The 24,878-nt window shown below is 35.7% G+C and overlaps 2 protein-coding genes across 4 annotated transcripts; both read right to left on the bottom strand.

Annotated features, from left to right (window-relative positions):
* Positions 1–4,295: 4,295 nt before the first annotated feature.
* LOC141667266 (signaling peptide TAXIMIN 1) lies at positions 4,296–5,129 on the bottom strand. Its single transcript, XM_074473682.1, has 2 exons — positions 4,849–5,129; positions 4,296–4,590 (listed from the first exon to the last, which is right to left on the bottom strand). The coding sequence occupies exons 1-2, from the start codon at positions 4,962–4,964 to the stop codon at positions 4,467–4,469; spliced, it is 240 nt and encodes a 79-aa protein (XP_074329783.1). The 5' UTR covers positions 4,965–5,129; the 3' UTR covers positions 4,296–4,466.
* Positions 5,130–6,342: 1,213 nt separating this feature from the next.
* LOC141663620 (pentatricopeptide repeat-containing protein At1g28690, mitochondrial) lies at positions 6,343–22,104 on the bottom strand. Of its 3 annotated transcripts, XR_012551581.1 has the most exons (4): positions 20,392–22,104; positions 8,034–8,156; positions 7,502–7,630; positions 6,343–6,786 (listed from the first exon to the last, which is right to left on the bottom strand). XR_012551581.1 is itself a non-coding variant. In XM_074469407.1 (2 exons), the coding sequence occupies exon 1, from the start codon at positions 22,039–22,041 to the stop codon at positions 20,413–20,415; it is 1,629 nt and encodes a 542-aa protein (XP_074325508.1). In that variant the 5' UTR covers positions 22,042–22,104; the 3' UTR covers positions 7,880–8,156; positions 20,392–20,412. The 3 variants fall into 3 exon arrangements, 2 of the variants coding, with proteins under 2 accessions (XP_074325508.1, XP_074325510.1); XM_074469407.1 differs by lacking the exons at positions 6,343–6,786; positions 7,502–7,630 and having other exon boundaries at positions 7,880–8,156; XM_074469409.1 differs by lacking the exons at positions 6,343–6,786; positions 7,502–7,630; positions 8,034–8,156 and adding an exon at positions 19,324–19,456.
* Positions 22,105–24,878: the final 2,774 nt, after the last annotated feature.

Genomic DNA, 24,878 nt, shown 5'->3' with positions numbered 1-24,878 from the left:
TGATTCTTGTTCATAAATACTGATACACACTTGTTATTCTCTTGTTCATATTTCATTTTGATTTTTGATTTCTCCTTTTCCATTGAATTCCTTATTCATATTCCAATTGTTACGCATACACATTGGTATATTCTGGTGATTAGAATATATCAAAGCATACCGATTGTTCGGGTTGCTACTCCATGGACTGGATAGTGATATTTTGGGGATTAAGTTTTACTTAATCCTAAGGACCAGGACATAACCGGATCCTTGAGATGGGCCGTAGTGCCTGGGTGCCCGACTGGATCTATATAGTGGGATATAGATCTGCACTGTATCCTGGCTGATCAGCAGGGTATATATGCGAACTTGTGTCCGGTTAGTTCATTTGTACTCGCCAGCAATGACCTTCTTTCTATTCGCACGGGGTGATATCTTTGCAGATATGCCCAAATTATCGATTCATTTATACGGCTTTAACACTGTATATATTTTACGGACTTGTTGAGCAGTTTTTGGCTCACCCCTTTTTGTTGTTATTCACCTTATTATTTTCAGTTAAGAAGTAATATGAAACCCATCAGGACTCGAGTGGTAAAGAAGCGGGTCAAGCCTCGGGAGCCTCTCATACCCAAGGTGTTGATCCTAATCCAGGAAGAAAGCTTTGAGTTGTCCGAACAGGTGGAGTGTAGATAGTTAGTGTGTGTGTTGGAATAAAAGATGAAACTAGTTTAAAACTGGTTAGACAATGGTTTGTAATAAAGAGAATTGTAAGATTTTGAATTTGGTTTGTAATAAAGTAGTTTGTGGTTCTTGTTTTCATACTTCAACCTAAAAAGATCCTGGTTAGTGTTAAAGGGCTTTAGATACATTTCTTTATTATTTGTTATTCAGGTTGCACAGGTTTGGTGATTAGCTAGTAACCCCCAGACTTATACCCCGGGTCTGGAGGGCGTTACACTTGAGGCTCTTTAGAAACTAGTTCCAACTGTCATTATTCTCAGCTTCTATAACTACCCAGGCAAGGGGATACATTTCATCATTTGCATCTGTTGCCACAGCTGCAAGCAACTGGCCACCATTTGGGCCCTTCAAATGACATCCATCCAGTCCAAGCAATGGCCTACAACCATTTCTGAATCCCATTTTTAGTGGACCAAGACATATGTACATTCTTTTAAATCTCTTCCTACCACCTGCTAGTTCTTCATCTTCTGTCATAATTTGAACTGTTTACTGAGGCATCACCTTCAAAATCTGCTCCCCATACTCCCATACTCTCTTATACTGATCCACATGTTTACCATTCATGTTGTCCAAAGCTTTCTTCTTTGCCCTTGCAATTGCATATACACTAACATGACAATGCTAGTCATTAACAACCTTTTTCAAAAAAGCAGCTAGTGGCCATGTTGGATTCATCCTGATTTCATCTTCATAATGTTCAGCAATCCACCTTGAATTAATTTGTTTTTGATAAAAAGTAGATGTGCAGGTATGTTTAGGGTTGTATACCTTGATATGATATGTATTGGTTGAGTTCATCTTTGAAGCATAAATCTTCCATTCATAGGGCTTCTCACAAATAAACCTCACCCTGATATCGCAGTTCCTGCATATCTTAATAGGTCTTCTGTGCATAATTGCTTGTTTTCTCACCGCAGCTCTGAAGAATTTAGCATTTGGAAACAACATACCAAGCTGGAACTCTGGGTCCCTCATGTCAGTTATGGGATTGAATAGTGGAAATGTGACTTCCTCTTCATCAGTTGAATTGCATGCCATCCTCTCTTCATCACTGGATGCATAGTTAGGAGAGGCATCACTGACATTTCCTCCTTCATCTTCGCTACAGCTTTTGTCATCTTTCAATTTTTCATTCTCAGAAACTGTGTCCTTTTCTGCAGGCTGCTCAACAATGTTTGCTCTATCATTTGGTTTCTTTTTCCCCTTTCCCTTGGTCCTTCTCTTTCTTTTTCTTATCCCTCAAAATCTTGTGATTACAAACCTCATCATCAGTTGAATCCATGTTTGAAGCATCAAAGTAAAAACTAAAATCACTCAGAACATCTCTATCCTCCACTGGGTTGTAGTCCTCATCAGATTCACCATCACTGAACCCTCCCCTTACATTGTCACTAATATCTCCTTCATGATCTTCCATCATATCAGCAATGTTTGCTCCCACCCGCTCTGTGGTATGATCAACATACTCCATATTTTCAACTTGTGAGGGGGCAAACTCCTGAGTGGGCACCCCATCAGCATCAACTAAAGCAATAGGATCAGTTGTGATGGCATACACATATATAACCTTTGATGGTGGAAGCAACTCACACATTTCTGCAATATCACAATCTCTGTCCAAGGTATGCAAACCTCTTGTCATATCAGTCTTTGGCCACTTATAGAATAAGGTGTATACTCCTATTTTCCCACACTCTTTTAATATGCTTATCAACTCCCGTAAACTCATTGTATCTGACTCACATAAATCGAAATAGTCATAGGACCCCCCAATATATTGAATGCCTAAATCTGTCTCACTAAACTTGCCCCCATAATGCATTTTAATAGTGAACATGTCTTCATAAGCTGCAACAACCAAATTTACCTTGTAAAACAACTTTACTCATGCTTTATTAAACAACAAATTTACACATTTCAAAAAAATAACACATTTACCCATCCTTTATCCATGTTATACTGAACAACACATTATCAAAAAAACATAAAAAACACTCCTTTTTAGCAATTACACATTTCACCACATTTCGAACGTTATAACAAATCGATGACAACATGCACAGGGATCGACAACAACATATTGATTTTAACAAATGCACTTAACACTCGTATATGGATAAAACCCTATTTAATAAATCCTAGGAACAGATCATGAGCAGAACAAACCCTGGGTCCCGACTCAGAGTAAAAACTTAATTAAAAACAAACCCTAAGTACACAGAACCGAGTGTAAATTCTTACCATCATAATCAGGACCTTCGTCTGGCTTGTAGATGTCTTTGTCACTAGCTTTTCTCCGAAACCACCCCATTCTTGGTCGACTGAGCAGAGGCAATAGCAAAATGGCGGGAGGGAAGACAAAGACAAAGCGATGAAATGAAAATGGTAAAGTAATTTGGGGGTTTTAACTGTATATGTTTATTGACAAAACTGCCCCTACCAAAAGTAACGGTGTTAGTCCTATTTGACGGAAATACACTAACCACAAATACGAGCAGAGTTCATGTACACGAAATGAGAGTTTTTAAAGTATGATACCTAAAGTGGTCTGACACACAAAGTGCACGTACACAAAATGAACTTTACTCTAAATATATATATATATATATATATATATATATATATATATATATATATATATATGGGTCTAAAAAGTATGTGTATGTTAGAATGAGACTATTAGTCTATTACCGCCTTCCGTATATCTGTAGCGATGAAGTGGGTTCAGGGGAGGTGGTTTTGGGGATATTCAATCATTCATTTTCTTCGACCATCTCTCTCTACGTACATGTGTGTAGTCTTCTTTCTTATCCTCTTCTTCTCTGCCCGTTAACTTTTCACCCGATTTTTTTCGATTTGGCCCGATTTCTAACAATTTTGACCTGTTTCTAAAGAAAACGTTTTTTTGGTAAGTTTAGGATAATATATCGGTAATTACCGATTACCGATTAAGCGGCCGATTTATCGGTAACATCGTCAATTTCAGGAACCATGCTCTTTGATAAAATAATAAAAAATTAGAAGTTCTCAAATCTGCCTAAATTATTTGTAATGCATAGTTAGCCTATATTAAGGCAATCCGATCAGCATCTTTCTAATTATTTTTTAATAAAAAAAATGGAAGAGTATGATTGCATAGTTAGATTAAATAATGCCAATCGATTACTATGATCATCGATTTGCTATAAATTTTCACTAATAAATTTAACACTGAAAATTGATGTGTATATATATGATCACATGCTTATATCACTACATTCTATCCGTCTGTACATTTTTTTTCCTCCTTTTTTATGTTTCACCTCTCCGCGAACAAATTGATAGCCTCCTGGACATATTTTGAATTCAGCCTGGCTACCACGCAACAACCGTGACCAAACATGAAACGAGTACTTGATGCAAATCTAACTACTAGTACATGCTTATGAAACCAAACTCTGATATCCAAAGGTTTCAATTGATTTTTTTAAAAAAAATAACAATGGGGGGCAGGTTTTAATATGGAGGAGACAGCCCCTGTAATTATTAAAACAAGACCTCATTACACGTTGAACACCAGCTACAGATAGAGGCACTTAAATTGCATCATCATTCATCAATCATCATAAAACTCCAGTAACAAATTTTAAACATCAATCAGAAAGGAAGAATAAGAGGAGCAAATCAAACCAATCAACTTTGTAATTGAGAATTAAAATAAAGAATCCAGTACAGTGGTAAAAGGGCTTAATAATGACTTAACAGGGGATCTTCTTAGTGAACCACTTCATAATCGAAAAAGGAGCCTTGATTAGAGCCAATGCCAGCTCTACTATTACCGTCACGCACAAACAACACGGACATATACATGTCAACGCCAACCTGCACCCATAACACACAATATTTAACTATCATCAACATTTTGTTTCAATGCTTTACAATTTCAGAAGAATTAGTATGACTCCTCCATCTTGAATTCGAATACAAAAAAATCTCAATTGTTTTATACTAACAAATAAATTCAATGGTCCAATTACATCGCACAATGATCGCGTATTGACTTTCGGGTGAGGGACGTAAAAAGTATCTAGGGAGCCAAAAATCAATCAATCAAGAGAGAGAGAGAGAGAGAGAGATTACCCAACAATCCAGATGACAACTCCAATGAGGGAGAGGATAAGAGAGACGAAAGCGAAGGGGAGACCCAGAAGAAAGCCCAAGGGCCTGCACTGACAACCATCATCATCTCCTGACATCCCTGCGATCACTTGTATTAAATTTTGTGTTGGTCTGTGTATGTAGAGTTTGTTGATCTTTTGGTTGACTGTTTGCAATTTCTTACGCGTCCAAAACTAAACAGACACCCGATGACTCACACCCTTTAGCGGACAACTCAAGAAATTACCAACAATAGTTTATTTGTTAGATACAACAACTATATATACTCTTAATATACATGTAAATTTCTTCCGTCAACGTGTGTAAAAATATAAATTAGTATATACACAAAAATTTAATATGCCAAAAGTTCCACACGTATATAGGTGTAATGAATTGATAAAATTAGTAATACATGGGTTTTCTTAAATAGATAATAGGCATAATAAATAAGCAAAATCTGTTTTGTCAGCCTATAGGTGCCAGAACATAGATGGATATTAGTTAAAATTTTAAGTGGCATATCAAAAATAAAATTTATATATAACATGTAAAAAAATCATCAATCTAATAAGACAAAACCCTTATTTATAATTTTAGCCAACCAACTGACCTTGATTATATTTATCGAATTTTTATATACGAAATTTCATCTATTATTATATAATTAAATATTCTATAAATAACAACTTAAATAATAATAATATATTATTTTAAAAATATACCCTATCATTATAGCCGAATACTTCAGAGGTTGAGCAAATTTTTCATATTTGATATTTTATTGTAATAATAACTAATCATTTTAACTACTCCCTCTGTCCCATTGAATTCTATACAATATTTTTCGGCACGCTTTTCAATACTCCTTTAAAACATAACTCCACAATATTTTTTAATTTTTTTTTTCTAAATAAAAGTTTCATGTTTAAACTTTTATTAAAAAAAAAATTATAAAACTATACTTTATAACAATCTTGAAATATGTGCAAATAGTAACGTATAAAATGGAGTGAGACGGAGGGAGTAATAAAATTCAGATTCTAATACTGTACAATGATTGTTCAATAATGTAACATCACTGATTCGGCTATTTGTTTAACATCACTGCCAGCCAGGTGTACCACTTAGCATGTCCAGCTTGGACAGATACCCTCACTAGGAGAGAAAATTGATCCCATCAGATGCAATTTTAATCATGATTTACATCCAAATCAGGAGCAGCTTTCAAAAATTATAATTACATATTCATTACTATCAGTCCAGTTTCAGCTTTACGTTTATCATTTCGAATATTTAAATTTTGGCTCCGTACCAAATTTTTACCTGCTTAAGGGAATAAAAACTTCTATAGCTATTACAATAACATGCTTATAAAAACAAAAGGGAAGTATTATCTTATTGTCTATTTTCTTTGTTAGACTGTAATTTTCTTTTTGAAAAAGTAAAAATAAAGAGCTTGGTCTTAAATTCAACTCTATCAGTTAGATTATTTATGTTAGTAATGTTCTCTTGCTTGTACGATCTCATGCTGTAGTTGTATCGCCAATCGAACTATCTCTATGGCCCGTTCACTTGCTTGTGAATTTTTTTTAGTCCGTATATGTGTAACCAAATGAAGTTTGCATTATATGGAAGCTTAGAATGCAAATAGATCCAATAGGGATGATGAGCTTACAGTGTAACTACAGACTTGGAAATAAAACGTATAATTTTCCCGAGTTACAACTACAAGTATATAAGAATTTACATTGGTGGTGATGTGAACTTGCATATTAGCAGCATCTTTGGGTATCAATAAGGTTGAAGAATTCATACAGTGACAAACTCAAGGCAGGTGTACGATGTTTGTCCACCTAAGAAGTTGATAACACACAAGCTTCTCTGTCTTATGAATTTTGTAGCAAAAAGAAGAAATGGCTGTCAAGATTCGCAAGTAATATTATGATCCAATAAGTATGATGCAAGGAAGAATAAATATTATGAACATTCCTAAGTAACAGTTTCTTTTGAAGGAGCCTGCACTTGGCTGACAAATACTTGGTTCCAGCAACACAATGAGATTGGTCCAAATTTCTTTTCTTTGAAAAACTATGTTAGAGTGATTTTAGAAATTATGGGGAAATGAATAAATGGCTACTCTTATCTTAATTTAAAACAAAGCTAGCCTAAAAACATTCCTTTCTCTGTTCTCCTTCTCTTCCTTGAACCTAGAAAAGCTTGACCACGGTTATAATGATTCACATAACTTTTATGAAGAGTATTGTATCATTGATTCGTATTGGTTTCGATCTAAAATTGGTGGTGTTAGGTCCCATGTGTTATACAATGGAAGATGTTAACAATGTTGGTTGAGAAAAATATGATTAATGGTATAAAATGAGAACATTGCACTTTTGATGTCCTGGAACAAGTTGATGGCAGAGGACATTGGCGTTACAGCTAGTAGTATCGGACTCTAGTGACGGACAGATTGTATGAAAATGTTATTAGTGTGCAATCACTCGCATAAACATGTAGTTATTCAGAACTCATTAGCTATTAAACCATATTCACTTTGATGCATAAATTTGATTTTGATGCAATCAATCAAGTTATTCGTATATATGTAATTAGAACTAAGTAGACAAAATACCTCAATTAGAGAGTGCCAACGTCCCATTTACATTATACCAATTCTCTTTTTGCCTTGTGTAAATATTTTTTACATTTACTGCCCTATGTTCCAACTTTCTATGCACAGTTGATCATCGCATTTAGATCCCTGCATTTTTCATAATTAAATTGGAAATTATTTCAAAACTGAGCTTTCTAAACCAACTCAGTCTAAAACATAACTAAATGCAAGTGTACCAATTTACAAATTACTACCACTTTAACAATGCTTTTTCCAACATTTAGATTGAATAGACATATAAATAAGGTCAAAATAAAGAAACTCGAAACACATCACATCAAAGTAAATCAGTATTTGCAAATTAGTAGAGGCTCTGCGTCCATAGATAGAACGAAAGAAGATATATAACAATACAACATCCTTTATTCCTAACATGTACGAGAAAACTTAAACCTTAAACCTATAACGAACAAAAACATAAAAAAAAAAAAAAAAAACCTGGGCAAGATCAATCTGATTTTTATTTATAGGCCAATAATAGAACACTCACCTTGTCAGTTGTCATGCCCGGAACCATGAATAGATTCATTATTACCCGGAATCTTGAGGAGTTTACTTCCGTCGTGGAGCTGTGTAAAGGATCCTCTGGAAATTGTTGCAGCAATAACCTAACCTTCAAATGGATGTGATATGATATCATTATCATGTAATGGTTTTTGGCAGGGATATCATGTAATACTAGAAGAGTGATAGAATTGGGATATTGGCGTAGAGTAAGGGTTGAGGATGTGAAGGGTTTGAGCTAGCGGATAACGGAGCATAACACAGCTGCAACAGAGTGATGACTGATGTAGGACAATATAAAAACAATATGAAAAGTGCTAATATTATACGGTTTTCCAAGAACAATCAATATATTATTCTCAGAAATAAATGTATAATCAAGCGTGTCCTAAAAGTAAAATGTTTCGGTATATATATATCTACATAAAACCCTGATGGGCTAATAAACCAAAGCCCTAAACATGTGGGCTAACATAAATCCAAAATGTAATAATATATAACTATAGGGTCTGATCCCTATAAACTCTCTCCCTGCTAAGAAAAGTTCGGCTCTGTCGAACTGAACTCCGCGTGTATTGCTAGAAAAGATCAAGAGCAAGTCTCTGAAACTCTGAAGCGCTGATCCAGGTGCGCTCATCCTCCGACCTGCCATTCCAATGAACCAAATACTGATGATAACTACCACCACGCCGAGTCGGCACATACCTCTCATCAAGAACATCAACAGGCACATCAACTATCTGTTGTGAAGAAACATAAGGGGGTGCAGGGGGCACAAGTACTTATGGGGTAGATATAGGATCAATGGAGCTCGAAGGAGCTGTTGTAGAAGTGGATGGCACAGGTGAAGAAACAACAGGTGAAGAAAGTGAAGAAGAAGGATAAATGTCAGATGGTCTATGAAAAGGACTAAGATCTTCCACATTAAACACAGGCCCAATCGCCATACCACTAGGAAGATCTAACTCATAAGCATTAGTACCAACCCTCTTATGAACCCGAAATGGACCCGTTCTCTTAGCATGTACTTTCTTCCAAGCACCAGGAGGTAACCTCTCAGTGCGGTGTCGCAACATAACCTGATCACCCTCATTATACTCCTGAAACTTGCGATGAACATCTGCAACAGACTTATAATTTTCATTGCTTAAATTAATTTTCTGACGTATCTCAGCATGCAACTCATGAATGTGATGTGCAAAAGACTCTGCAGACTCACTAGACCTATATGCAGGTGGAAGTGGAACCAAATCAACGGGCTTCCTAGGCTGACGACCAATATAGGCCTCAAAAGGACTGACACTCGTGGACCTATTAACAGAACTGTTATATGCAAACTCAGCTGTAGGCAAAACCCTATCCCAAGTGGACACATGCTTCTCCTATAAGACACCTAATCAAATCATCTAGACTCATGTTAACGACCTCAGTCTGTCCGTCGGTCTGTGGATGATAGGCGGTGGAGAACTTGAGACTAGTCCCAAGCAACTTCTAAAGAATCCTCCAGAAGTAGCTCACGAACTTCACATCTCTATCAGAAACTATAGTCAGCGGAACACCATGTATCCTAACGATCTCACGAAAGAAGATGGATGCAATATGAGGGGCATTATCAGTCTTACTACAAGGAATGAAGTGAACCATTCTAGTGAAACGATCCACAACAACGAAGACTAAGTCATGCCCATTACGTGTCCTAGGTAACCCCAACACAAAATCCATACTAAGGTCCTCCCAAGAAACATGAGCAACCGGAAGAGGAGTGTATAAGCCCGTATTCTGTTTCCTACCCTTGGTCGTATGACAAGTACGACACCCTACAACTATACGAGCGACATCCCTCTTCAAACTAGGTCAATAAAACCTATCCTCGACAATAGCAATGGTCTTATCTCGACCAAAATGACCAGCTAGCCCTCCCGCATGCAACTCTCTAATGAGATGATCCATCAAGCGAACCCCTCGAAACAGGTATCCCCCATGAATACAAAACTCTCTCGAAGGCGGAGAACTAGGATCATGTAAGCTAGCATATATCTCTCCAAAATCTCGACATAAAGGGTAGTCCTGGATCATATGTGCAAATCTGACTACCTCTACACTCAAAGTGTTAAGGAGAATGGACACCCTACTAAGTGCGTCAGCGACTTTGTTATCACTACCTTTGCAATGCCTAAGCACAAAGGTATACTCCTGAACAAACTCAAACCACTTAGCATGTCGATGATTAAGCTTCTTCTGAGCACTAATATACTATTGTGCCTGATGATCGGAGTAGAGCACAAACTCCTTAGGCAACAAGTAATGTCGCCAGTACCTAAGCGCCTGAACTATAGCATAGAACTCCCTCTCATAGGTGGTTTACTTCCTCCTGGCCTCAGTTAGCTTTTCACTGAAGAAAGCTATAAGATGGTTCTCCTGACTCAATACTCCACCTATACCCACGCCAAAAGCATCACACGCTACCTCAAAGACCTTACCGAAATCCGGTAAAGTAAGGACAGGAACGTGTGTCAGCTTATCCTTTACCTCAGTGAAGGCTCTCGCAGCTGACTTAGACCAAACAAACTCCCCTTTCTTCATGCTGTCAGTAATGGGAGCCATAATGGTACTAAAGCCTCTGATAAACCTTCGATAGAAGGTAGCCAATCCATGGAAACTACGCACCTCATGGATATTGGAAGGTTCGGGCCACTCTCGAATGGCCTTTACCTTCTCTGGATCAGCAGAAACCCCATCCTTGGAAACGACAAATCCAAGGAATATCACAGAGTCACGCACAAAAGAGCATTTCTTCAGATTCACATAAAACTTCTCAGATAAGAGAGCTGCCAGAACCTGACGCAAGTGAGATAAGTGCTCCTCACGCGTGGGGCTGTAGATGAGTATGTCATCGAAATACACGACAACAAATCTGCCAATAAAAGGACGAAGCACCTGGTTCATGACTCTCATGAACGTGCTTGGGGCGTTGAATAGCCCAAACTGTAGGACTAGCCACTCATAAAGCCCATATGCGGTCTTAAAGGCAGTCTTCCACTCATCTCCCTCTCGGATACGAATCTGATGGTATCCACTCCGTAAGTCAATCTTCGTGAATAACTGAGCTCCAACAATCATGTCTAGCATGTCATCAAGTCTAGGAATGGGAAACCTATACTTGACTGTGATCTTGTTGATAGCTCGACTATCACAACACATCCTCAAACTACAATCGGCCTTTGGCGTTAACAAGGTTGGCACAGCACAAGGGCTAAGACTCTCTCTCACAAAGACCTTACTCAACAACTCCTCAACCTGTCGCCTCATCTCAATCTGCTTGGTAGGGTTCATCCTATAATGCGACAGGTTAGGTAATGAAGATCCCGGGACTAAGTCTATAGCGTGCTGGATATCTCTAAGAGGTGGTAAACCCTGGGGTAGCTCACTGGGCATGACATCTGCAAACTTATCAAAAATCTGTTGAACATCCCTCGGAAGCTCAGTATCCCGCTCTACGAGTGCGTCTCTCACCTCTCTAGCAACTAGCATATACACAACCTTAGACTCTAAAGCACATCTCTCAAACTCACTCATCGTCAGAATATGGAGAGATTTAGCTGGTTGTGTAGGTACGCTGTTGACCTTCGGCCCACTACTGGGAATCTCACGAGGCATGCTAGGTCGCAAGGTGACCTTCTGTCCGTTATGCATAAACACGTACGTGTTTTGCCTCCCATACTGAGTCACACTATGGTCATATAGCCAAGGTCGCCCTAGGAGTATATGAGCAACATCCATGGGAAGGACATCACACCATACACTCTCTTCGTAATCCTCGAGGTGGATCGGTACAAGACATCTGTGGGACACAGGAATGTACGCTTTGTTGACCCAAGCGACACTATAGGGATGTGGATGTGGTTCAACCTTCAGCTTCAACCGCGCAACTGCGATCTCGGCGACCACATTCAGACAACTACCCCCATCGATAATGACCTTAGACGACACTCTCCCAACCCTACTGAAGATGTGGAAGATAGAAGTCCTCCTCCAATCTTCCTCCATCACATGAGTATACATGCATCTCATGACGCTCAACTGATGTTGGACCATCTGTAGGCTCCGCTCAGCCTCGTCGTCCAGGGGATCAAGGGGACGGTTCTCCTTGTAAAGATCAAGATCATCCTCTCCCTCCACTGCTCCATCTGGAATTGCCCCAATATGGTTCACACTCTTCTTCTTTGGGCACTCAAACGACCTATGCCCTGGCTCCTTACAATAGAAGCACGTAAGAGTGGAGTTACCTATGGACTGTCTAGCAGGGGTACTCACGCTGTTACTAGCCCGATAAATCCCTTGGGACATAGAAACGGCCCGACTATGTGGGGCGGCTCGACTCGCTGACTGACTCGGGTATGATGAACTCCTCTATTGAGAAGGGTCCTTCAATCGATACTCATGCTCTAATACGACCTGAAAAATGTACTCTAATGTGTTCATCTGATTAATGAGCACATGTTGTCGAAGATCCGGCCGCATGTTATTGTGAAACTTAACGAGGGTCATGCGAGTCTCCTCCTTAAGATCAGACTTGTGGAGTAACTCCCTAAACTTACTGATATACTCAGCAAGAGGCATGGTACCCTGGTAAAGGTTATCAAATTGCTCCATCAGCCTATCTCTATGCCCCCTAGGAAGGTAATATCGAGACAAGCGCATCTTCATCTCGGGCCAGTGCCTAACAGGCGGCTGTCCCGTGCGCTCGAGGTCTCTTTCAATACTACTCCAGAAGATGTTAGCTTGCTTCACAAGCTTCATCTTAGCAAACCTAACCCTTGGTCATTACCCATCTGATGCCAATCAAAGAACTTCTTAATACTGGCTAACCAGTCGGTGAAGGCATCCGGGTCAAATTTCCCATCAAACTCAGGGACATCGACCTTAATCTTAGACACATCGTGTCGCCGATAGTCATATGGGTCATGGTCCCTGTAGTTACGGTAACCCTCTTCCCGCTCACGATCCCTATAAATGTGAGGATCCACACGTTCGCGACGTAGGGGTGGATCAACCACCTCTTCATCTCGGTCCTCAACACGCGCATGTTCCACTTGATCTATCCTAGTATGCACTCATCGAACTTTGTTTCGAACGCAGTTTTCATAGATGTCATTTCAGTACTAAGTGCTTCTATCCTCTCGAAAATTTGAGCCAAAGTTGGCTCAGGACGGTCGGTGTTAGAACCATTGCGTGTATTAACCCCCATGATTACCTAAATGTAATGCTGAGACACAACAGTGAATCAATTAAACAACTTAAATTATGACTCAGCCACAAATGTTATCGCTAATCTCAAAGTATAATAAATGGGACAAGAGATATGCAACTATAATGGAATAATATGCAACTAAGAGGATAAGTTCACACGAATAATGCAAGAGAATTAACTACTAATATTATGAATGAAATACTCTAACGATATGGAAAATGAGCCTGATATTTAAAACAAGAAAATCTTTTTTTTAATATATGAACCAACCGATATAATTACGCAATAAAAGAAGAGCTAATAATAGGAAATGAAAAAAAAAGGTTACTAACTAAATCATGGGAATAGCAGTGGGCGTCGTGGTGTAGTACAAAGAGATATAGGATGTGTGTATGTATATAAACTTAGAGTTACCCCTTTTGTTTCACATACAAGCTGATGGATTGATGTCTAAAGGGGACGCTGTGATGACTTTCCTCGCGGAACAGTGGCGACAACAACTTGAATCGGCGGCGGCAGACGTCCAGTGGCGATTCTGATGTCCTTTGGTGCAAAGAAGTGATTTACAACCGGATCGGGTCGGATCTGGTTGCCATTGGGTCTGGGCTGAATTAGGGATTCACAAATTTGGAAATAGGGTTACAGCGGCGGCGGTTGGTGTGAAAGATGGTGTCTGGTACAAGGGATGGTGGCTGATTAGAATTAAGGCTCCGTCCGATGAACAGTAGAAGCGCCTGTGGCTATGAACAGTAAAACGGCTGTGAACAGTGGTACATGAACAGTGAACTCGATGAGCAGTAAAAATTTCAGGATTTAGGCTCTGATACCAATTTGATGTAGGACAATATAAAAACGATATGAAAAGTGCTAAGATTATACGGTTTTCTAAGAACAATCAATATATTATTCTCAGAAATAAAGGTATAATCAAGCGTGCACTCAAAGTAAAATGTATCGGTATATATATACCTCCATAAAACCCTAATGGGCTAATAAACCAAAGCCCTAAACATGTGGGCTAACATAAATCCAAAATGTAATAATATATAATTATAGGGCCTGATCCCTATCAATGCCGTGGAATAAATTGACTTAAGGAACTACTTGTTGCAGTATTAAATATATAACATATTTTAGACTTTGAGGCTTAAGATCACCTGTCTTTGCAACAAATGTATAGATAAAATTCTGTCAAACAGAAATTAAGCCAATGCCAAAACACAAATTAACAGGATAACAGAACTAGAGAGAAGAATAAAGCATAAGCAAATGAGATTAAAAACACTAGTACCGAAGATAGGTGAAAGAAATCTCACTTGCTTATGTTTTGAACAGAAATCCGATAACAAAAGCCTAGTAGAAATGTAAGAGAAAGTAAACTCCGTCTAAAGTACTGAAGCCGCCCATGAGACAACAACTCTTTAATAAAATATTTGTTGGAGGATTTCAATAATTAAATTTTTATTAACAACCCTGTCACACAAAACACTAGTCACAAACTTTTCCTTCTACAAGCTCATAACATGTAATGAAAAAATTCTTGTAAACCAAAATTTCAAGAACTAGAATCTTATTAAACCAACCCTATGAAGTGATGTCCTTTTATCTTTTTATTCTTTTTTAAAAACTGAGGTGATATCCTTTATATATTTTAATATCAGACTTGTAGCCGATTAATGATATAATAAGTAATAACTTATCAAATCAAAACAAAAATAAGTAAAGATTCATATAAGACTAAAGATAAACATAACATTATACAGCTGAAGTTTTTTACCGAAATTTTCTTACTGAACATATCTTAGAAATTATAAATTAGTGATTATAAGTCTACATTGTGGTGTATACATATGCTAATAACTTTCTGTAGTCCTATACGAACTTAAAATTTTCCTAATAAATTCAAAACAATTATTAATTTGAATGCATCTCAATAACCCACACTTACAATGTGAGAAACTAAAAATATTTACAACAATCTATCTTATTATTAATAGCCCAACAAGGGTCAATATTAGTGAGACATTTAATTAGACTCAAAATTCCTGAGTCATTTTAATGCCTTGTAAAATGGCGAGTAATTTTATTATTTTGTAGTAACAAAACCAAGCTTCTGGAGCGGTGCTATCAGTGAGACCTCGGCTATAAGATTCTATCGGTTTTGATTGTTTAATTTGAGCTTTTGTGTTTGGCCGTGTATGTGCTTCTCGTATGGTGGATGAGCCGTGCTCGGGTGTATGAGTTTATACAGAGTTTTGACCCTTGGTGTGAAATATTTTTTTGGAGTTGAATTGCTTAGGGTTTTCAATTTCATCGAACTTGAGGTTTAGGTTTTAGCGAGTCGGTAATCTGTGTTGTTTTTACAACTGGGGATCCTACAGACTATAAGAGGTATGGTGTCCACCTTTAATTTATTCTTTGTCTGAACTATTCATGGAAGATATTAATAGGTATATTTGTAACCCATTGTGAGAAATATCATTTGGATGGTATGGTGTCTACCTTTAGTTCAGTCAATAGAATAAATTATAATTTAATTTCCTCATAATATAACTAACCTGGTAATATAAATGGACATAGTGTAAGTAACTAAAAACTTATTTGAACTAGGATTCTAAATTTGCTATCATACTTGCAATATATTCTTATGAATGCAGATTGCAGGGTAACTTTTCCAGATTCTGATCAAGATTGGACGGGTACAATTCTCTCATTCACTTTCAAGCACCATTTAAAAGATAGAATTATATCCAAATGTGTGAAATCTCCTAACACTTTCATTAACATTTTTGTTTGGTGTACGACGAAAACTACAAAGTTAAAACTTATAAAATTGGTGACATTTATAATATGGGTCATGCAGATTTTAGGCTAATTAAAATTCTTTCTTGCATTACACAACCTGGTTCACAAAAAATTGTTACATGGCCCGTATGATCCCTATAATATATGTGGGTATTATGCATCTATATTAGGTCTTATATTTCAGTTTAAAACTTTATGACTTTTATAGAATCAAGTGAATTGTTAGGCAAGATATATATATTTTAGTAGTATTCAATCCCATGTATTTGTTCATTTTCTAAACTGATTTTACTTTTGATAGAAAAATTAAAAAGGTATTGAATTGTTGAACTATATTACAAAAAGTTAGTTTACTGAGCCCCGGAGGGAAGTCTTCTGTAACAATACAGTAAGGACACGATAAGTAAAAATAACAGATGCAGAGAGGACATTAGCGAAAAGGAAGCATCCAATATATTATCTCTTTAGTCTTTTATCTTTTGCTCAATTTTCTACGCATGTGGTTAATCTAGAATACAAAAATATTGTATTACTGAAGTTCTGGATTGAAATTTCTGTTTTTAGTAACAAAACAGTGACATCACAAATAAGTAATTCGTAGAAATGAAAAATACATAAAAAAAATTAGCAGGAAAAAGGGGATTGCCTAACTGGAGGTATTTGATCGGTAAAATCATGCATGCCTCAAATTAGAGATTTTAAATATATAATCTTGACTTGCTAAAGCTTAGGCAACTAATTTGTTAGACTGCTTGTATCACTGGATAATCAATCTTAAGCTTGAAGTGCGTCATCCCTGCACAGCTGCACCTGGTTTATGTGGAAATTATTAGTCAACTGTGAGATTTATTAGGTGGAAATTATTTCTCAGGGCTTTTACCTGGTTTATGTTGTCCAAGTATGTTGTTAAATCAATTTATTTATGTTGGCTGTTAGGAGTTTGGAGAGATTCGGTCATGCTCCTAAAATGTAAACTGTGTCCAAGAATTCAAAGGATTTTGAAATGGCATAACATTATCAAGCTCCTGCATAAATTTATTCCCAAAATTTATTGAAAATAATTTGTTTGATTGCAGAAAACGTTTAGACATAATAGTTGGGAGTGTGAAAATCTTTCAGGCGCTACGAAAAATGGCTTAAAAATAAATTCAGTGATCATTTATGGAAACTAGCACTTTATTTGCTTGCAATGAATCTTGGTTCTTTTGCAGATACATCTATTTGGCTATCTTGTGAGGTACCGAGAACTATAGTCTGAGGTTAGATAATTAACCAGTATCTCAGAACTTAGCCGCCCAAAACAAATAAATGCCCACCAAAATATTATTAGTACAGTTTTAAATCAAACGATAAACAAATAAATTTAACACCTCTTTGGTATTAAATAAACTAGGATATTAATATAATTATTTGGAACTAGAGGAAAGATTGTGATTGGAGGGTTAGTGTCGTGTTTGTTGTCATCCAAAAACAAGCCTGGAATAAATCTCTACACGCTATGAATATATTGACCCCCAGTCGTACATAGGGATGTGAGAGTTAATCTGTGTTGAAATTAAATTATAGCAACTTAAAACAGTGCAAGGTTGAATGTCTGAAAGGATATTAGGATTCACACCCCTTTTACAGTGCAGCGAAAACATGTCATGGCTGCTATTTACATTGGTGTCTTGGGGTGTATTTGAAGTTGCTCTTGTATTATGTGGTTTGGCCGTTATTACATTAATAACAGTTAAAGTCACTATAATTATAATGGCCAAGTAGTGATAATAGAAGTATGTTGTGATTACATTGTTACATTCCAAGGTAATTTTAAAATATCGATGGGATGCATATATCAGGGTAAAACATTGTGAGAATGTCTTTCACGTGACTTACCATACCTCCAACATTCATTGGCTCTGTCTTTATTTGTAACCAGGAGCAGGGCAAATGAGAAAAGGTTGCATAATCGAGCGTGACGTAGCAGAGGCTTTCCAAGGCGGCCAGAGTTTATCAGGTCAGGCAGACCACGGCTCAGGCCATAGAGGTAGGTCGTGCATCAGATTACTTAGTTGACCCAGACATGTTAGTGTCTGTAGCTGTGTATAATTTTTACTCCACCTTCCGCTCATTATTTGTTTAATGGGGTTGTGATTTAGTGAATGTATATTGCCAGCATCATATGCATTAATTTTATGCAATTGGAGGTTACAAGTTTAGAATGTACTCATAACCATTTTTTATGCATGACCGTCAATGAAGGTGGGGCAGGGGCCGCCCTCCAAAACCCGTGACCGAAGAGGTACTGGAACGCAGAAGGCTCTCAAAATAGCAGGCTAAAGCTTCCCGCCCGAGATGCAAGTTCAAATTGTAATACAATCCAAATAGCTTAATTTAAATTATTATTAATTTTATCATGTCATGCCAAAGGCGATTATGTGATTATAATAAGGGAATTACAACTGTTTTGTGATTCCGGCTCTTTTGTTATTACATTGAAGGGTGATATGGTATTATACATGAAATAGCTGTATAAGATTTGAACCAACACAAGCTTATTCCTCTCTGATCTGTCTCAATGCCTATTTTGTGGTCTAATTTTTGTTGGAAACCTGGTAAAATAGAGAAAAAATAAAAGCGGGTTGGGTGTTGCTCTGTTGCCACGAAAGGATGCCAATTGTTGATAGGATGCATGTCATTAGTAGTACTTCCCGTATAAAAGGCGATGTGGAGTTGAAACTGTTTACTTTTATGATTTAATGTGTTTTCTCACACCACATTGAGATGAATGCCTGAGCGAAATTGAGGAGAGTTATTAAATGACGTTATGATTTCGTTAAAAAAATATTGTGATGTGCCTGGCTGATAATTCGGGTCGCATATCTATTAGTTATGGCTTATAAGACAACTGGAGGAACATGATAGTGATCTTATAACAAATCAATTACCCCACATTCCTGGTAGCTGACTTAACGCTCATGTATCATTGCCCAATAATACTGAATTAAGTTGCTTCACTTCTACACAGCCAAACATAGTATATCTTTGGAAGCCCAAAATCTTCCTAATGTATGCAATTCCAGTGATTCAGTTGTTACATTAAATGTTAAAAAAATATTGGGCAAAATATAAATAGAGGGGCGATAGTTGAAACCAAAAAGAGAATACTGATATCCAGTATCAGTATGCTCATGTATATTTAGTCTGTTTTTGTAATCACCCTTTAGCCAACATTCAACAATATCGTCATTTTAAACAAGGGGAAGGGCCTTCGAGAAAAAGAGGCAGGCCCAAGCGTGGCGTGCCAGCAATTGTCCAAGGCGAGGATTTATCAAGTACGCCGATTAATACCACAGGCACCAATGTGAGTCCTGCAAGAAAGATATTAATTCTAATATACTTGTAAATTTGAGTTGTTCCCTGCGGTTTAGCCTACATTTTCCACTAAGTAATCATTTATGCAGATGGTTCTGCAACATCATCTCAGACATTTCCCCTTAATTTAGATGCATCCTCAGCACAAGGTGATCTTTGCTGCGACATTGTTCAAGGACTTGCTCTATGTTGCTTATTAAATGACTACCATATTCGTAGTTGTTTAAAATTTAAAAGTTTCAACAGCAAAACCAATGGTCCCACAGAAAGGCTTGCTTTTAAATGTTAGTTTAAGACTAATTTGGAAGATGGAATATACAAAAAAGGTGAAATATGTGTTATCACTTCATTATTATTATTATTATTATCTCAAACACTAACTAGGAAATTACATGGCTGCCATGCAACTGGATTACCAAACTTCTTTGACAATGCAACCTATGTTACATACAAAACTTTAATAGATATACTAGAGCATGAACCGTGCCTTGCACGGGTTTTCATGCTAGTTAGTGAAAAGCCAAAAACTATATAATTGACATTAATATTTTATCTTTAAAAAGAGTTATGTTGAATTGTGATGCTCCCTAATATCCTAAGAACATATATTCACAATGTTAAATTATTAAAAGTTTTTATATAACTAATTAAGTTCCATCATATCACTCTAAATGGTTTAACACTCAAAACTAAAATAAAATCTAAAAACAAAATCAATTTGTTGATTATGGAATTTTCTTGGTTTTCAAACCGTGTACCAAACTGAATCAAGTTCACCCCTATCAGCTGCTACTTAGTTGTGGTATAAATAAATTATTTAATTATCCAAACTGTAATAACTACACTACGAGACTTTCAATAACAGAGAAGAATAGGAGAGTTTCTCTTAAATGCTAGTATACTACAACCAAGAGAGGAGTGTTTTTTGTACCTCCATTTCAAAAAAAATTGGTCACATCTTCTGTCCAGCATGGAAACCTTCTAAATTACCATCAGCCCCAACCCAACTAAAGCCTGTATCTTTACATATTCCTCTTGCTTTCATTACTTCTCTAATCTCACTAACAGTATCCCATCTTTCTGCAGCTGCTAAAGTATTTGAGAAAGCAATATATGCTCCTGGCCGACTATCAGAACCTAACTTAAAAAGTTCATTGGCAGCAATCTTTGCCATTTCAACATCATCATGCAGTCTAGAAGAGCTAAGTAGAGCTGCCCAAACATCAGAATTAGGTTTTTCAGGCATATCCATAACAAACTCCAGCGCCTGATTGAGACTACCTGCACGACCTAATAGATCAACCATGCATGCATAATGTTCCATCTTGGGTTTCATTGAATAGTCTGTCCTCATGCTATTAAAAATTTCCTTCCCTTTTGCAACTAATCCAGCATGCCCACATGCAGAAAGTGCACTGAGAAAAGTTACATAATTCGGTTCAACGCAATGAGTTCTTTGCATACTGCTGAAAAGCTCAAGAGCTTCAGCTGGATTTCCATTCTTTCCATATCCATCAATCATGGAAGTCCACGAAAATACATTCTTTACAGGCATGAAGTCAAAGACTCTTCTCGCATTCTCAACTCTTCCACATTTTGAGTACATATCTAAAAGAGCACTTCCTATCTTTATGTCATTGAATAACTTAGTCTTGGCAAGTTGGCCTTGTACTTGTTCACCAACTTCAACCGCTGATAATACAGAGCACGCCCCAATAATGCTCGCAAAAGTTGATATATTCGGCCTGAAATCCATCCGTTGCATATCAATATAAACATCAATCGCCCCCTTAGCAGTTTCAACTGACTTGCTATACCCTTCTATCATTGCATTATAAACCACCACATCCTTTTCAACTGTTTTCTTAAATATTTCTTCAGCATCTCCCACACACCCTTTATCCATATACCCCGAAATCATAGAAGTCGAACAAACAACATTTTGTTCCATCATCATATCAAACACTCTCCTCGCATAATCAAGTCTCCCACTCTTAACATACGAATAAACCAACGCAGTGCAAAGTACAACATCTGCTTCAGCATCAGATTTCACAATCCGTGCATGAACTGGACTCCCTATACCACGCGGCATTGCCAAAACACTCTCACTAGTAGAAGCCTTCAATATCATCGAAAACGTAAACCCATCAGGACATTCCCCAGAAAAACAAAGCCTCCTAACCAAACTAAACGACTCACTAATCTTCCCAGATTTTACATACCCCGATAACATATAATTATAAGCAGAAAGAGTTGGGTGAGGCAATTCATCAAACACCTTGCGTGCATACAATAAACAAGAAGATTTAATATAAACAATGAGGAGTTTGATTGATATGTTGGTATTGGGCCTGAACCCAGTTTTAAGAATGTGGGAATGGACCTTTTGGCCATGACAAGGGTGGTCTGAATTGATGTAATGTTGCAGAGCAGTGGAAAGTGTAGAGGTGTTTGATTGGTTAAAAAGATAGTTAATTTCTATAGGTGGGTAATTATAATTTTGTTGAAAAATGGGTTGAGAAAAGTGGGTTAATGAGCTGAAGGAGGCTTTGAATCTGGGTATGATTCCATTTTTCATTTTCCCATTTGATTTTGATGGAATGAAACAAGCGAGGGAAACTTTACAAGAAATATGGTTAAATACATCTGGGCAAAAATGGATATAAAAAAAATCAGATCAATACAAAAAGTCCAGTTGGATAGTCGATAAAAAAAATGGACTGACAAGTCCAGTCCAGTCCATTCAAGTCCAAATCAATTGAAGGAGTATGTGTTTATATTTGTTTTTTGGACTCCTATCAATACAAAATAGCATAATTTGCGCGAGAGACAAACCATTTTCTAGATTTTTTTTTATACCATATAATTATATTAATAAAATTTTTGATTATTTTCTTATTGATAAATATTGTATAACGTCTAAAATATATCAAATACAAGTTAAGTATCTATCAATGTATATGATTTTTATGTAAAACATTAATAACGTTCATAAAATTTTTAATATATCTCATTAATCATAATACATATTTTCTTGTTTTTGTCATGTAATTTTTTTTATCGTAGACAACCCGCAGCCGCTACCCTTCGGGTGCGCACTGGGTAAACCCTACGGACTCACGCAATAGCCTGCAAAACACGTGAACCAAGAGGATAGTTATCCCCTCTTTAACTAACTACACCAACCCTTGCGGGCTTCTGTTGTGTAATTTATATTTACTAAATGAATACAAGCACGGTATTTACTGTACGTGTAAAAGGAAAAGATTGAAATTAATTTATCAAATATTGTCGATATGTTTATAAAAAGAAACCAAATATTAATATATATATATATATATATATATATTGCAGAGTCGCGTAAATTTTTGAGTTTTGGTCAAATAAACCCGGAATAATGAGATATTTTATTACTAAAGTCATTACTAATTTACAATTATCTTGCTTAATTTAAAAAGATTAGTAATGCATAATTAAAGTGTTCAAGACCTGCAATAGTTATATTCAACAAAGTAGAATTTACACTAAAATTAGAATAAGTTTATTTTTTAGGAAAATGTTATTTTTTTAATTCAACATTTATGTTGATTTAATATCATTGTTAATGTCTTAATTCATTAACTAAAGTTGATCTCGGCCGTGTACTTAACTTTTAATCATCTCTATGATACAAAGTTAATTTTATAAGATGTCAGATAATTAATAATTCATAAATTAAAATTGATATAATCTATTTAATTTTTAATACATTAAAAAAAATTGTTATTTTTTTAGTATATATATCAATAACTCTGAAATACACCATTAAAATTGAATCTTTTAATATTGGTAAAGATAAAGTCATATGTGTGTATGTATGTAAATTATTATTTATTATATTATCGAGTAAATTATGTTGGTCTCGTTTATTTATATGCTAAATATCTTGGTCATGTATATATCTAATTGTTATTCAGTAAATTACTCAAATAACATGTATTTATGATTATTCAAAAATTATAATTATCTAATAAATAAATTATATTTATTTATATATCGTAATCGTAGTAGCACTAACAATCAAACAATATCTATTTTTACTTAACAGAGCATCAGTCATGGATGTGACATAAAAATAATTCATATATCGTAAATACTAACTACTGATATTCAGTTTTTCAAGAATCTGAAGATAAATTTGTACTAATATCATCATTCAAATCATTTTAAAGTTTCTTTCATTTATATTTCTAATATTTCTTTTTATAGTAACTTAATAACATTGTATATTATTTTTGTAAAATTAAATATTTTCAATTTGATGAATTTTTTAAAATATTGGTTGAACTTGTTAATTCTTTCAAAATATCGACTAATATTAATATATTTTTTATTTAAATAGCATAACATGGAATAAATCAAATTATACTATACATTATAGTTATAACTTTTTTTCAAATAATTCAAAACAGTTGTACAATATTTTCCAACACTAAATATTTTTTTGTAAATTTATTATTGCTAATTTTAAATATATAATTTCGAAATATTGAATTCTATAAATTTTCAAGTTTCTTATATATATATATATGAATTAAGTTCTATTGAGTCCTTATTTTTAGTTGAGTATGTGAGTCCATATATGTTCTGCAAATAAAATAGTATAAATTTTTTTGTAAAACGTATTATAATGTGAATCATGTCCTACAAAAATAATATTTTAATAAATATCTTGAAAATCTCATACATTTGACAAGTTGAACATTGCATAACATGTGATTTTATAGAACATAATCAGTTTGAAGAACATACGTATTCATGTTGTAGAACACATAAATATTCAAGTTGCTGAACATTAATGATATAAGACCATAACTCACGTCTATATCATGTAGTTTATTATTTTAGTTTTTAAATTATTAAGAACATAAAACATGAACCATTAGATTGAATCGTAATATAAAGTTAGGATTTTGGACTCCAGAACACTCCACAAAAAATAGGGACCGTATGTATATGATTACTTATAATAACCATATCAAACTGAATAATATAAAATTTAGGATTTGTCTCACAAATATTTGAATATAAATGTATTTTTTATTAAATAATGCAATAAATAAACTATTTTTTATGAACAAGCATCAAATATCTTACCATTTTTTAAATAACATGTTAATGAAAATTATTAATTTTACTTTATAATTGTAATTTAATTTTTTATAAAGAGAATGAAAAAAGTGGGTGTTGTGCAAGACATGTCTGTACTTTAACAAGACTAAGACAATTTGTCAACTCTAAGTAAGTTGTATTGTTATCTTAATTTGTATTTTGTACTTGTAACTCTTAAAGTCTGTAAAAATGTCAAAGGAGCAGACTAAAGTCTTTTTCTATAAACAGTGACAAGCCTAAGAATTCTATCTGGAAGAATATCAA

Source organism: Apium graveolens, chromosome 6, assembly GCF_009905375.1.
Source record: "Apium graveolens cultivar Ventura chromosome 6, ASM990537v1, whole genome shotgun sequence".
In the NCBI taxonomy this organism is placed as follows: domain Eukaryota; kingdom Viridiplantae; phylum Streptophyta; class Magnoliopsida; order Apiales; family Apiaceae; genus Apium; species Apium graveolens.
Note: the sequence above shows the minus strand (reverse complement) of the source record. Positions and strands in the feature narration are given on the sequence as shown.

Excerpts from the sequence above, each read along its gene's own strand:
- LOC141667266 (XM_074473682.1), bottom strand. The coding sequence starts at position 4,964 with ATGTCAGGAGATGATGATGGTTGTCAGTGCAGGCCCTTGGGCTTTCTT. Across the intron at positions 4,591-4,848 it reads GTTGTCATCTGGATTGTTGG|GTTGGCGTTGACATGTATAT; the intron begins GTAATCTCTCTC and ends TTATGGGTGCAG.
- LOC141663620 (XM_074469407.1), bottom strand. The coding sequence starts at position 22,041 with ATGAAAAATGGAATCATACCCAGATTCAAAGCCTCCTTCAGCTCATTA.